The sequence below is a fragment of the Pseudorca crassidens genome, chromosome 9 (assembly GCF_039906515.1).
Source record: "Pseudorca crassidens isolate mPseCra1 chromosome 9, mPseCra1.hap1, whole genome shotgun sequence".
Taxonomy (NCBI): Eukaryota; Metazoa; Chordata; class Mammalia; order Artiodactyla; family Delphinidae; genus Pseudorca; species Pseudorca crassidens.
This window is the reverse complement of record NC_090304.1, coordinates 16,733,487-16,747,923: the sequence shown is the minus strand read 5'-3', so window position 1 is coordinate 16,747,923 and position 14,437 is coordinate 16,733,487. Positions and strand designations below refer to the sequence as shown.

Genomic DNA, 14,437 nt, shown 5'->3' with positions numbered 1-14,437 from the left:
CGGGCCTCTCACTGCTGTGGCCTCTCCCATTGCGGAGCACAGGCTCCGGACGCGCAGGCTCAGCGGCCATGGCTCACGGGCCCAGCCGCTCCGCAGCATGTGGGATCTTCCTGGTCCGGGGCACGAACCCGTGTCCCCTGCATCAGCAGGCGGACTCTCAACCACTGCGCCACCAGGGAAGCCCCCGGACTTTCTGCATTGGGAGCTCAAAGCCTTAACCACTGGACCACCAGGGAAGTCCCTGTTTTATTGTTTATTGTTTGTTTGTTTGTGTTTCTGGCTGCGTTGGGTTTTCGTTGCTGTGCGCGGGCTTCTCATTGTAGTGGCTTCTCTTGTTGCGGAGCACAGGCTCTAGGCACATGGGCTTCAGTAGTTGCTGCGTGTGGGCTCAGTAGTTTTGGCTCGCAGGCTCTGGAGCGCAGGCTCAGTAGTTGTGGTGCACGGGCTTAGTTGCTCCATGGCATGTGGGATCTTCCCAGGCCAGGGCTCAAACCCATGTCCCCTGCATTGGCAGGTGGATTCTTAACAACTGTGCCACCAGGAAAGTCCCCTATTTTATTGTATTTTTAAAGTAAAAGTTTATGTAGGCATTTTGCTCATTTTGTTAGAATTTGTTTTTTTTTTAATTTTGCATGAACTCTTTATACAATAAAGTCTTTAACTCCATCTATCATATGTTAAAAATATTTTCTCTCTTTGCCTTTTTATCTTAGCTTTTAAAACTTACCTTAATTTTCCATCTTTTCCCTTTTGATTTCTATTGTTAGATTTAAGGTGTCCTCATAAGAAGTCTGAAAAAAAAATAGTTCTATTTTGTTTTCTCTGGTTTGTCTTTAAATAGTTGACTCTCAGATATACAAAGGTCTTTTCCTATGTTGTCTTCTAGATGTTTTACAGTTTCAGGTTTCACATTTAGGCCTATGATCCATTTCAACTTAAATTTTCTTTGCAGTGTGAGGTAGGGATCAAAGTTCATTCATCAAAGTTCATATCCAAATGGATATCTGATTGTTCCAGGACCATATCTCAAGAACATTACACTTTCCTTATTGAGTCACTTATCACCTTTGCTCTGAACTCCAGACTCCTTTATCCAACAGCTAACATGACACCTCCACTTGAATGTCTAAAACACGGTCTAAAACTACAGGCCAAAACTAAGCTCCTTAACATTGTTCTAATTTGTTCTCAGTCTTTCCCATTTCAGGAAACAGTAAAGCCAGTATCTCAGGACAAAAACTTAGAGCCATCCTTCGTACCTTTCTCCTTCTCTCAGGGCAGATTCAATCTATTAAGTAATCTTGCTGATTCTGTTTTTAAAATATACCCAGAATTTCACTATTTACCATCATCTCCACTGCTATCTTATCCACACCATCATTGTCTTTTATCTAGATTATTTCAGTAGCCTCCTAACTAGCTTCTTGGCTTTCTGCCTTTGTCACCCTACACTCTATTCACAGTACAGCAGTCAATGAAATTCTTATTAAAAGTCAGATGTTGTCAGGGACTTCCCTGTTGGTCCAGTGGTTAAGACTCCACACTTCCACTGCAGGGGCACGGGTCCAATCCCTGGTTAGGGAACTAAGATCCCACGTGCCGCGCAGCGCAGCCAAAAAAAAAAAAAGAAAGAAAGAAATTGCATTATGAATAAATACAATGCCAGTAGTGCTCAGCATATGCTAAACTTACATGCTGTTCCTTAGCTTTAGGAAGCTGTAGAGTATTGCTTAAAGGGAGCCGCTTCCCCTCTCCTTTCACCTAAATTCTCTCCATTCCCATAGCCAGAGTTGAAAAATTACCTTCTACATTGAAAAAATACAAGAAACAAAGTTAGTAATTTTTTTTTCAATGTCAGATGTTGTTATTTGTTCATATCTCTGCGGTGACTCTCCATGTAACTCACAGTAAGAAACAAGAATTTATAATGATGTAGAAGGTCCTACATGACCTTGTTACTTTTCTGACCATATCTCCATGAGATCGTTCCTTTGGTCATTCTATTCTAGCCTCACTTGGCCGCCTTGCAGTTCCTTGAACATGCTAGCTGTGCTCCCTCCTCAGGACCTTTGCATTTTCTATTCTCTCTGCTTGGAATGCTTCATCCCACTAAGATTCTTCATAGCTTGCTCCTCATCTCCTTAAAATCTTTTACAAATACTAACTTCTCAGGGAGTCTTTCCCTTACTACTCTGTTTGTAACGGCACTCTCTTCCCTATGGTTAGTACTATTTATGTCTCTTCCCTGCTGTCCTTCATCACATTTTACTCACAATTGTGTGACACGAGACTATGAGATCCACTAAGGCAAGGATTTATCTTTCTTATTTTCTGCTGTATCCCCAGTGTCAAAACCAGTATTTGAAACATGGTAAACACTCAGTAATTATTTTCAGAATGAATTCACGAAAATTATTCTTTTTTTCCAAAATGCTAACCAGTTCGTCTCAATACAAGATATTTGCACAACTATCATTCTAGTCATAGGGATAATCATGATACTTCGTTTCCTTCATTCTAGTTGTAAGGATAATTACGATACTTCGTTTCCTTATGGAAAATATAAAGACATTTTTGAAATCTATGTATGGAATTTAATTGTATATCTTAGTGTGAACCACTAAGTAATACTTTAAATGTAACCTGAGTGCTACCTAGATTAGGCCTCTTTAATCTGGAATATTTTGTACACCTTGGTTTGGTTATAGTGAGATATTTCTGATGACCTAACAGCCTGATTCAAAAGCAAGTAGCTGATAAATTATAGGAGATAATTGCTTTTCACGGGGATATACTGTGCAATTTGAGAATAAAACATTCTTAGATCTTTTAAAATATTTTTAATGATAAAGTAAATAGATGGTTTGTAGAATAAATGGTTTGTATGCAGCAAATACTAAGCATAGGTATATTTCTGCTAAAATGACCTAAACCGAATACTTCGGGCTGCGTATAAAAACAAAGTCTCAACAAACAATTGGAAAATAGAATTTTAAGACTATTTACAATAGCATCCAAAAAAATCAGATATCTAGAAGTAAATCTAAAGGAAGATGCACAAGATTTCTATCGTGATTACAAAACATTGCTAAGAGAAAGAAAACCTAAATAAATGGTGATATACATCATGTTCATGGATTGAAAGATTCAATATTGTTAAGATGTAAGTTATCTTCAGATTGATTTATAGATTCAATGTGATCCCAAACTCCCAGCAATTGCATGTATATGTGTGTGTAAATTGATAAGGAGAGTCAAAAATCTACATAAAAATGGATCTAGAATAGCTCAAAAATTGGGGTGTGAGGGGAAGAAAAAAACAGAGTTGGAAGGTTTATATTACCAGATTTCAAGACTTAACTGTAGTTAAATCAGTATGGTACTGGCACAAAGATACTCAAATATATCAATGGAACACAATAGAGAAATTAAAAATAGGCCCCTGCATATATGGTCACCTGATTTATGACAAGGCACACTAGTTCAGTGTGTGTGGGAGCTTTTGGTTTTTCAGTAGGTAGTAATGGACTACTTGGATATCCCCTATGGAAAAAGAAATGAACCCTGACTCCTACTCCATATCATACACAAGATGAATTTGAGGTGGATCATGTACCAAAATGTGAAAGATAAAACAATAAAGCTTCTTGATGAAAACATAGGAGGAAGTCTTTGTTACCTCATAGCTGGCAAAGATTTCAAAAAGCACTAACTATAAAAGAAAAAAATGTATAACTGAACTTCATTAAAATTAAGAATTTCTGTTTATCAGAAGATACCATTAAGAGAATAAAAAGGCAAACAACAGACTTGGAGAAGATATTTGCAATAAATATTTCCAGCAAAGGTCTCATGTCTAGTGTATATATAAAGAACTCCTTCAAATCAATAAGAAAAAGGCAACCCAATTTTTTTTTAATGGGGAAAACAACAGCACTTCAGCAATAAGGGTACCCAAAGGGCCAGTAAGCACATGAAAAAATATTCAACATTATTACTAATCAAGGAAATGCACATTAAAATCACAGTGAGATGCCACTTCAGCATCTCACTAAAACAGCTAAATTTAAAAAACTGACAATAACAAGTCAGTGAATTCTCACAGTTGTTGGTAGGAGTGCAAGTCTGTATGTCCAATGGGAAATGGTTTCGTTGTATCTCATAAAACTAAATGTATGCCTACCTTAAGAACCACTGCTAAGTGTATACCCAAGGAAAATGAGTGCATATGTCTATCAAAAGACATTTACATGACTGTTCACAGTAGCTTTATTTATAGTAACCCAAAACTGCAAACAATCCAAAAACTCCCTATCAGTAGGAGAATGGATGAATAAATTGTGGTGTATTCACATGATGAAACATTACACATCAATTTTTTTTAAGAAGAATGAACAAATAGTACACAAAAAACATCTGGTTTCTTGAATATTAGATGTTGCGTTGAGTGAAAGCAGGTACAAAAGGGTACATATTATACACGTAAGAGAACAGACTGTTTGATTCCATTTATATGGAGTTCAAGAACAGGCAAGGCAGAGCTGATCTATGGTGATAGTCACAACATCACATCAAGTGGTTACCTCTGGGGTTGGGGTTGGGTTGCCCAGGGGAACCTCTTGGGGCACCAGAAATGTTCCAAATGTTTTGTATCTTTAGATGAGTGGTGGTTACAGGGGTATATACATATATAAAAACTCATTGAGCTGTAAGCTTAAGACTAGTACATGTTACATACTTTATGTATTTTTTATCTTAGTAAAAAGGTAAAAAATAAATTTATATTAAACAGTTTAGCTGATGTAAATAAAATGGACAGTTGGGGTAAACTTTTATGAGGTAACCTAAAAAAAGCCAAAAGACATATACTGTAAAGGTTTTGTAACTCTCAGAAAATATTAATTCATTAACATTTTCTGATTTTTTTTTTTCTTTCTTTTCAGCCCCTGACCTTTTTGAGCCTGGGAAATGCTTACCTTGCTCTGAAGAATATCAGTGGGGCACTTGAGGCCTTTAGACAGGCTTTGAAATTAACTACCAAATGCCCAGAGTGTGAAAACAGCCTGAAGTTGATTCGCTGTATGCAGTTTTATCCTTTTCTGTACAACATCACCTCTTCTGTTTGCAGTGGTAAGCAGCTGTTAAATGCTGGCAAAACAATGAGTTCAATCAGGATTCCTGTTTTGATCAACAGAACACAGAAAATGATTTTATTTTTCCAAGGTTTTTACATAACCAGTGTAATACTAGATACATAGGAAAGAAATTAATTAATAACTGCTGTGTACATGCCTTGGAGCATTGGGCTTAATTCTCTCCCAGAACCCTAGTTTGAGAAAGGCTGATCAAAGTATATTCGACTGGGATTGATAAGCTGTGAGATTTCTTTCTCTCCCCCAAATCTCTGATGTTCTACAACAACTGATATTTATGGTAAAAGATTTTTTTTTCTGCCACAAATTCAAACGGTGTAATGAGATTTGAAGCAGTGTTTCTATCCTCATTCACCGAAGTACAGCCCCTTGTCTTTGAGTGGAGGTGGTGTGGACCTTCACCGCACCTTTCAGGCAGTCGTCCGACGTGAAGCGGCTATCTACTTTGCATTCTTCCACTTCCTCCCACAGGCACCACGCACGTGTACATATGTGTATACATACACACGTGTGCAGCAGTGCGTCCACCTGGGTCAGAGCTACTTGAGTTAATGTCTCAACTATTGTAAATTTCTAAGAGTTCCATGATATTTTTTCTTCAATATTTTTTTATTGACGTATAGTTGATTTACAATGTTGTATTAATTTCTGCTGTACAGCAAAGGGATTCAGTTATACATATTTATACATTCTTTTTCTTTGAATTTTTATTTTTTTATACAGCAGGTTCTTGTTAGTCATCAGTTTTATACACATCAGTGTATACATGTCAATCCCAATCACCCAATTCATCACATCCTCACCCCCACCCCACCCCCCGTCACTTTCCCCCCTTGGTGTCCATACGTTTGTTCTCTACATCTGTGGCTCAGTTTCTGCCCTGCAAACTGGTTCATCTGTACCATTTTTCTAGATGCCACATATATGAGTTAATATACGATATTTGTTTTTCTCTTTCTGACTTACTTCACTCTGTATGACAGTCTCTAGATCCATCCAGGTCTCTACAAATGACCCAATTTCGTTCCTTTTTATGGCTGAGTAATATTCCATTTTATATATATTCCACATCTTCTTTATCCATTCGTCTGTTGGTGGGCATTTAGGTTGCTTCCATGACCTGGCTATTGTAAATAGTGCTGCAGTGAGCATTGGGGTGCATGTGTCTTTTTGAATTATGGTTTTCTCTGGGTATATGCCCAGTAATGGGATTGCTGGGTCATATGGTAATTTTATTTTTAGCTTTTAAAGGAACACATTGTATGAGCACATTGAATATAAGGAATACATTCTTTTTTAATATTTTTTATTTATGGTTTATCATAGGATATTGAATATAGTAGTTCCACGATATTTGATTATTATTTAACCTTCACTGGAAGAAAAAAAATGAGTTTAACTTGAATTATAAGTGGTTCAGTTTATATACATGTGAATCCTCAGTACCTTGCTTTTGTAGAGCACACAGTAGATGCTGTGTTTAATGTTCAAATTAGATTATAATGTTCAACCAGAAGACTAGCTCAGCTCCTTCACTTCAGGTATTTAGAAGAAGAAAAAAAGTGATACACACTTCATTAAGTGACTTGTCTAAAAGACGTCAGTAATTACTAGATTTGGCACCGAAACTGATTCACTATACCAGACTGCCTTAGGATTTTAATGGAAGGCAGGAAGTCATTTTAAATATCAGAGCCCTTCTTTTAGTGAAGAAACGAAAAATCTCTCAGACTCTATAGCTCAGTTGTAGATCATTGTTGAGCAGCATCTAAACTAGAATTCGTACATGAATGCTGAAGGCCTAACAGTGTTTTTTTAGCAAGGCAGTATAGTGGGGTGGCTAGTTCTAGAGTCATACAGATTCATGTTTGAGCCCTGGCTTTGCCATTACTATCTTTCTGTTCCCATTAAAGTAATTTGTGTCCTAATCTATAAAATGAAAGACAGTAAAATTTCATATACTTTTTGGGAGGATTAAATGAGATTATTGTCACAGAGTAGGTGTTATGTAAAAGTAAGCCATTAGAAATTCATAATGAATACAGAATATGACTCTAAAGTTAAGGATCTTTATCTTCTTATATAATACTAGAAAATATGTTGTGGTCTTTAAAGTTTTGTAGGTTATATCTAAGGACAGCCTTATAAACAGGATTTCATTTTTTTTCAATGAGCTGTTTATATTAATAGAATTTCTTATTTTCTTTACTGACTATCATCTCCCTCACTTCTCTTCTTTTCTGTTATTGGGAAGAAGGGTTTTGTATGTATATAGTGATCCTTTTCTAAAAGCCTTTTCTCTTGTATTTGTTTTACATGCTTTTGCTTAGTATTTTAGTTTCTTGAAATTTATTGTTATTTTATGTCACTGATGTTGAGAGAGGAAATTCAGTTGTCTTAAGCTCTTTTTCCCCTGGAACATAATCTCAACTAGCCCAGGGAACTATTAACTTGAAACAGATCTTTCTCAAAATTGTAGTATCTGATAGTCCAGGTTATTCCAAGAATATTTTTTTTTCCTGCTCACTTTTTTTTTTTAAATAATTTTTAAATTTTTGGCCGCATTGGGTCTTCATTGCTGCGCACAGGCTTTCTCTAGTTGCGGCGAGCGGGGGCTACCCTTCGTTGCAGAGTGTGGGCTTCTCATTACGGTGGCTTCTCTTGTTGCATAGCACGGGCTCTAGGCACGTGGGCTTCAGTAGTTGTGGTTCGCATGCTTAGTTGCTCTGTGGCATGTGGGATCTTCCTGGACCAGGGCTAGAACCCGTGTCCCCTGCATTGGCAGGCAGACTCTTAACCACTGCGCCACCAGGGAAGTCCCCAAGAATATTATTGAATCTGATACAATAACTGTAAAAGAAAATAATTTGACTTGGGAAGAGGGAATACCATTTTTGGTTCTTTCAGAGAGCTCATTTTTAAAATTTTTTTTTTAATGAAAAAACATTAGCCCTTTTTACATTGTAATTAATTAGTTTAGAAAAGAATCCAACGTCAGTAAATTTAAGAATATTGAAATCTTACCAAGCATCTTTTCGGACCATAACGCTATGAGATTAGAAATGAATTACAGGGAAAAAAACGTAAAAAACACAAACACATGGAAGCTAAACAATACGTTACTAAATAACCAAGAGATCAATAAAGAAATCAAAGAGGAAATTTAAAAATACCTAGAGACAAATGACAATGAAAACATGACGATCCAAAACCTATGGGATGCAGCAAAAGCAGTTCTAAGAGGGAAGTTTATAGCAATACAAGCCTACCTCAAGAAACAAGAAAAATCTCAAGTAAACAATCTAACATTACACCTAAAGCAACTAGAGGAAGAAGAACAAACAAAACCCAAAGTTAGCAGAAGGAAAGAAATCATAAAGATCAGAGCAGAAATAAATGAAATAGAAACAAAGAAAACAGTAGCAAAGAACAATAAAACTAAAAGCTGGTTCTTTGAGAAGATAAACAAAATTGATAAACCATTAGCCAGACTCATCAAGAAAAAAAGGGAGAAGACTCAAATCAATAGAATTAGATATGAAAAAGGAGAAGTAACAACTGACACTGCAGAAATACAAAGAGTCATGAGAGATTAATACAAGCAACTCTATGCCAATAAAATGGACAACCTGGAAGAAATGGACAAATTCTTAGAAAAGCACAACCTTCCGAGACTGAACCAGGAAGAAACAGAAAATATGAACAGACCAATCACAAGCATTGAAACTGAAACTGTGATTAAAAATCTTCCAACAAACAAAAGTCCAGGACCAGATGGCTTCACTGGTAAATTCTATCAAACATTTAGAGAAGAGCTAACACCCATCCTTCTCAAACTCTTCCAAATAATTGCAGAGGAAGGAACACTCCCAAACTCATTCTATGAGGCCACCATCACCCTGATACCAAAACCAGACAAAGATACTACAAAAAAAGGAAACTACAGACTAATACCACTGATGAATATAGAGGCAAAACTCCTCAACAAAATACTAGCAAACAAAATCCAACAACACATTAAAAGGATCATACACCATGATCAAGTGGGATTTATCCCAGGGATGCAAGGATTCTTCAATATATGCAAATCAATCAATGTGATACACCATATTAACAAATTGAAGAGTAAAAACCATATGATCATTCAACAGATGCAGAAAAAGCTTTTGACAAAATTCAACACCCATTTATGATAAAAACTCTCCAGAAAGTGGGCATAGAGGGGACCTACCTCAACATAATAAAGGCCATACACGACAAACCCACAGCAAACATCATTCTCAATGATGAAAACTGATAGCATTTCCTCTAAGATCAGGAACGAGACAAGGATGTCCACTGTCACACTATTATTCAACATAGTTTTGAAAGTCCTAGCCATGGCAATCACAGAAGAAAAAGAAATAAAAGGAATACAAATTGGAAAAGAAGAAGTAAAAGTGTCACTGTTTGCAGATGACATGATACTATACATAGAGAATCCTAAAAATGCCACCAGAAAACTACTAGAGCTAATCAATGAATTCGGTAAAGTTGCAGGATACAAAATTAATGCACAGAAATCTCTTGCATTCCTATACACTAACGATGAAAATCTGAAAAGAAATTATGGAAACACTCCCATTTACCATTGCAACAAAAAGAATAAAATACCTAGGAATAAACCTACCTAGGGAGACAAAAGACCTGTATGCAGAAAACTATAAGACACTGGTGAAAGAAATTAAAGACGATACCAACAGATGGAGAGATATACCATGTTTTTGGATTGGAAGAATCAATATTGTGAAAATGACTATACTACCCAAAGCAATCTACAGATTCAGTGCAATCCCTATCAAATTACCAATGGCATATTTTATGGAATTAGAACAAATCATCTTAAAATTTGTATGGAAACACAAAAGACCCCAAAAAGCCAAAGCAGTCTTGAGGGGAAAAAACGGAGCTGGAGAAATCAGACTCCCTGACTTCAGACTATACTACAAAGCTACAGTAATCAAGACAATATGGTGCTGGCACAAAAACAGAAACATAGATCAATGGAACAAGATAGAAAGCCCAGAGATAAACCCACGCACCTATGGTCAACTAATCTGTGACAAAGGAAGCGAAGATATACAATGGAGAAAAGACAGTCTCTTCAGTAAGTGGTGCTGGGAAAACTGGACAGCTACATGTAAAGGAATGACGTTAGAATACTCCCTAACACCATACACAAAAATAATCTCAAAATGGATTTGAGACCTAAATGTAAGACCGGACACTATAAAACTCTTAGAGGAAACATAGGAAGAACACTCTTGACATAAATCACAGAAAGATCTTTTTGATCCACCTCCTAGAGTAATGGAAATAAAAACAAAAATAAACAAATGGGACCTAGTGAAACTTCAGAGCTTTTGCACAGCAAAGGAAACTTTAAACAAGACGAAAAGAGAACACTCAGAATAGGACAAAATATTTACAAACAAATCAACAGATAAAAGATTAATCTCCAAAATATATAAACAGCTCATGCAGCTCAATATTAAAGAAACAAACAACCCAATCCAAAAATGGGCAGAAGGCCTAAGTAGACGTTTCTCCAAAGAAGACAGATGGCCAAGAAGCACATGAAAAGCTCTTCAACATCACTAATTATTAGAGAAATGCAAATCACAACTATAATGAGGTATCACCTCACACCAGTTAGAATGGGCATCATCAGAAAATCTACTTACAACAAATGCTGGAGAGGATGTGGAGAAAAGGGAACCCTCTTGCACTGTTGGTGGGAATGTAAATTGATACAGCCACTATGGAGAACAGTATGGAGGTTCCTTCAAAAACTAAAAATAGATTTACCATATGATCCAGCAATCCCACTACTGGGCATATACCCAGAGAAAACCATAATTCAAAAAGACACATGCACCCCAGTGTTCGTTGCAGCACTGTTTACAATAGCCAGGTCATGGAAGCAACCTAAATGCCCATCGACAGACAAATGGATAAAGAAATTGTGGTACATATATACAATGGAATATTATTACTCAGCCATAAAAAGGAACGGAAGTGGGTCATTTGCTGAGACGTGGATGGATCTAAAGACTGTCATACAGAGTGAAGTAAGTCAGAAAGAGAAAAACAAATATCGTATATTAACACATGTATGTGGAACCTAGAAAAATGGTACAGATGAGCCAGTTTGCAGGGCAGAAGTTGAGACATAGATGTAGAGAACAGACATATGGACACCAAGGGGGGAAAAGTGTGGTGGGGTGGTGATGGTGGTGTGCTGAATTGGGTGATTGGGATTGACATGTATACACTGATGTGTATAAAATTGATGACTAATAAGAACCTGCAGTATAAAAAAACAAAAAACATTATCCCTTTTTACATTGTAATTAATTAGTTTAGAAAAGAATCCAATGTCAGCTAACTCCTAAATAAATAGTTACCCCTAATGGAAATATGTGCATTTTCTAGGTTTAAAAACTCATTGATAATACTGAACTCATTTCAGTATTAAATTTTTCTTTAACAGTGTTTTTGCATTACTTGTTTCCACAATAATCCTATTTATTGACGGTTGTTTTGCTGAGTTCCAGCTTTGAAAAGCTGAAACTTGAAAGAAGCAGACACCTCTGTCAAAACCATGAACTTCTTACATTTTAAAACCTAACAGTTGCATTTACTCCAGTTATCTCTGAGCTTTACTAAACGGTTGATGAAGAAGGAGACAAAACCTCTGAGTAATGATTAGCATTTCTGTACCTTCAGATGATTCTGTCTGCCCTTTACTTTTTCATTTTTGCAATATTGAAAGAAGCTTCATAAGTTATCTTGTTTGACATATCTTTCTAAAGTTTTTATTATGACTTTAGAAAGGTTTCAAGAAGCAAGGCTTGTGATTCTATTTCCAATAATCAAGGAATTCATATTTGTTTTGTAATACTCATAGTTACAGTTTATTACAGGGAAAAGATACTCGTTAAAATCAGCCAAGGCAGAGTCCTTGAGGGGTACAAATACAGAACCTCCGGTTGTCCTCTTCCCATGGAGTCATGGACAACATTACCTCCTCCCAGCTATGATGTGTGACAGTACACGTGGAGTATTGCCAACCAAGGGAGCACACCCCAGCCTTTGGTGTCCAGAGGGTCTTTTTTTAAATTTTTATTGGAGTATAATTGCTTTACAGTGTAGTGTTAGTTTCTGCTGTACAGCAAAGTGAATGAGCTATACATATACATATGTGCACTCTTTTTTGGATTTCCTTCACATTTAGGTCACCACAGAGCATTGAGTTGAGTTCCCTATGCTATACAGTAGGTTCTCATTAGTTATCTATTTTATACACAGTATCAATAGTGTATATATGTCAGTCCCAATCTCCCAGTTCATCCCAGTGCCCCCTTTCCCCCTTGGTATCCATACATTTGTTCTCTATGTCTGTGTCTCTATTTCTGCTTTGTAAATAAGATTGTCTATACCAATTTTTTCAGATTCCACCATATATACATTAATATGCGATATTTGGTTTTCTCTTTCTGACTTACTTCACTCTGTATGACAGTCTCTAGGTCCATCCACATCTCTACAAATGACCCAGTTTTGTTCCTTTTTTATGGCTGAGTGATATTTTAAGGAATTAATATTGTAATTGGGTTTTTTTGGACAAGATTTAAGCTGCCCTTATACACCCTTTTTCCAACCTAAAAAATTCTCTTATGAAAGCCTGTTTGAAAAGCTACCAATTTAAAAGCTTTTCAGGTAAGCTTTTCAAGATCAAAAATAGTTAAATACTCTTGGAAAACATTTTAAAAACAACTTTTCTCACCACTATTGTTAACCTTCCCTAAATTATTTTCTTTAAAGATCCACATTAGACACTGTTTTTATAGCAACTGTAATATAGTGTAATGTCTTGGATAGTATGAACTGAATGGTAAAATTATCAGTAGTCTTTTAACATCAGTAAGTATTGCTTTTCATATATAATCTTGGAAATTTTTCACACAGATTTTTAGTTTATGTTTCTTGGAGTATATGCACAGGTAATGTATTTAGCTGTGAATACTGATTCATTCAGCTTAGAAGTACATAATCATTATGCTCACAAACTTTTCTTACTTGAAAGACTTTATAGCTAAAAATGTGTCAATTAGTGCAGAATCATTTATCTGACAGTTTTCCCAAACTTTGATTAATCTAGATAATCCTCTTATTTACTACCATTTATTAGTTGCATTTGTTCTTACAGAAACTGCTTATCATCATCTCTCTCTCTCCTTTGAATAGTACTTAATAAATTCTTTTCTTTTATAGGTATTTTTATATCAGCATTACAGTTTCAAGGATGCTGGGAAGGAAAACATAATAGATTTTTTAATTGCCAGCTCTCAAGTTGACTGTGAAAGAGAAGCTAGTGCTTCCAGTTTTGATTAAACATTTTATTTTGGCAGTTTTTAAATACATACTTTTTGTCCACATTTATTGGCTTGTTATTTTACAATTCAACTTAAATAGAACTGAATTGGCCACTTGAACAAACTCATTTTTCAATAACAACATACTTGGCCTTTTGTAAAGTAAAATGGAACCTGTTAAATAAACTTACAATGCTTTTGAGTATAAGTAAGGTCTCTTGAGTGCTCGACACTAAAAAAGGACTTTTTAAAAATTGAAAATAATAGGGTGTCACAGAAAATGGGATTTCATGAAGCAATAATGATTATATTCTCTAATGATGAAAAATGGAAAATAATTTATAATAAGCAAAACGTGGATATTAAATCTGTAATATTCATGATAGTGGATTTTCCAAGTGTTTATTACTTAAGAGTATTTTCTACATACTTTCATTCTTCAGTTTCACTGATTTGAAAATTAAAAAGTTACATCTAAAAAAGATGCTTTCTACTACTTAAGCAATATACATTGTTCTATTATTATGTCTCTGATATGCATAATTTTACTTTTAGTATTCTTCACTCAGTATTACTTTTCTTACATTAGAAAAGATAAGACCAACGGAAGGTTATATTTGTTAGACTTCATTGCATGTGTATAGGTATGCTGCTGACAATGGCATTGTTATTAACTGAGTATAATTAAGCATCAGCCCCACAATCGCTGAACATTGGTCTTTTCTTAATCCGCTGAGGCACCTACCCACTTAAAATTATTGGCCCAGATCTTTAGAAATTATGAATAAATGTTATACAGAACTCAGACTTTAACTAGGTATGGTTAGAATTTTATATACATTTCTCTATAAAGTGTATTTCAAAGCT

The 14,437-nt window shown here is 35.7% G+C and overlaps 1 protein-coding gene across 2 annotated transcripts in view; it reads left to right on the top strand.

Moving 5' to 3' along the window:
* TTC17 (tetratricopeptide repeat domain 17) overlaps positions 1–14,437 on the top strand; it is a 155,215-nt gene that overhangs the window by 64,431 nt on the left and 76,347 nt on the right. For both annotated transcript variants that reach the window (XM_067749343.1, XM_067749342.1), the window contains exon 16: positions 4,944–5,130. In XM_067749343.1, coding sequence (XP_067605444.1) covers positions 4,944–5,130 — 187 coding nt within the window. The remainder of the gene's footprint in view (positions 1–4,943; positions 5,131–14,437) is intronic.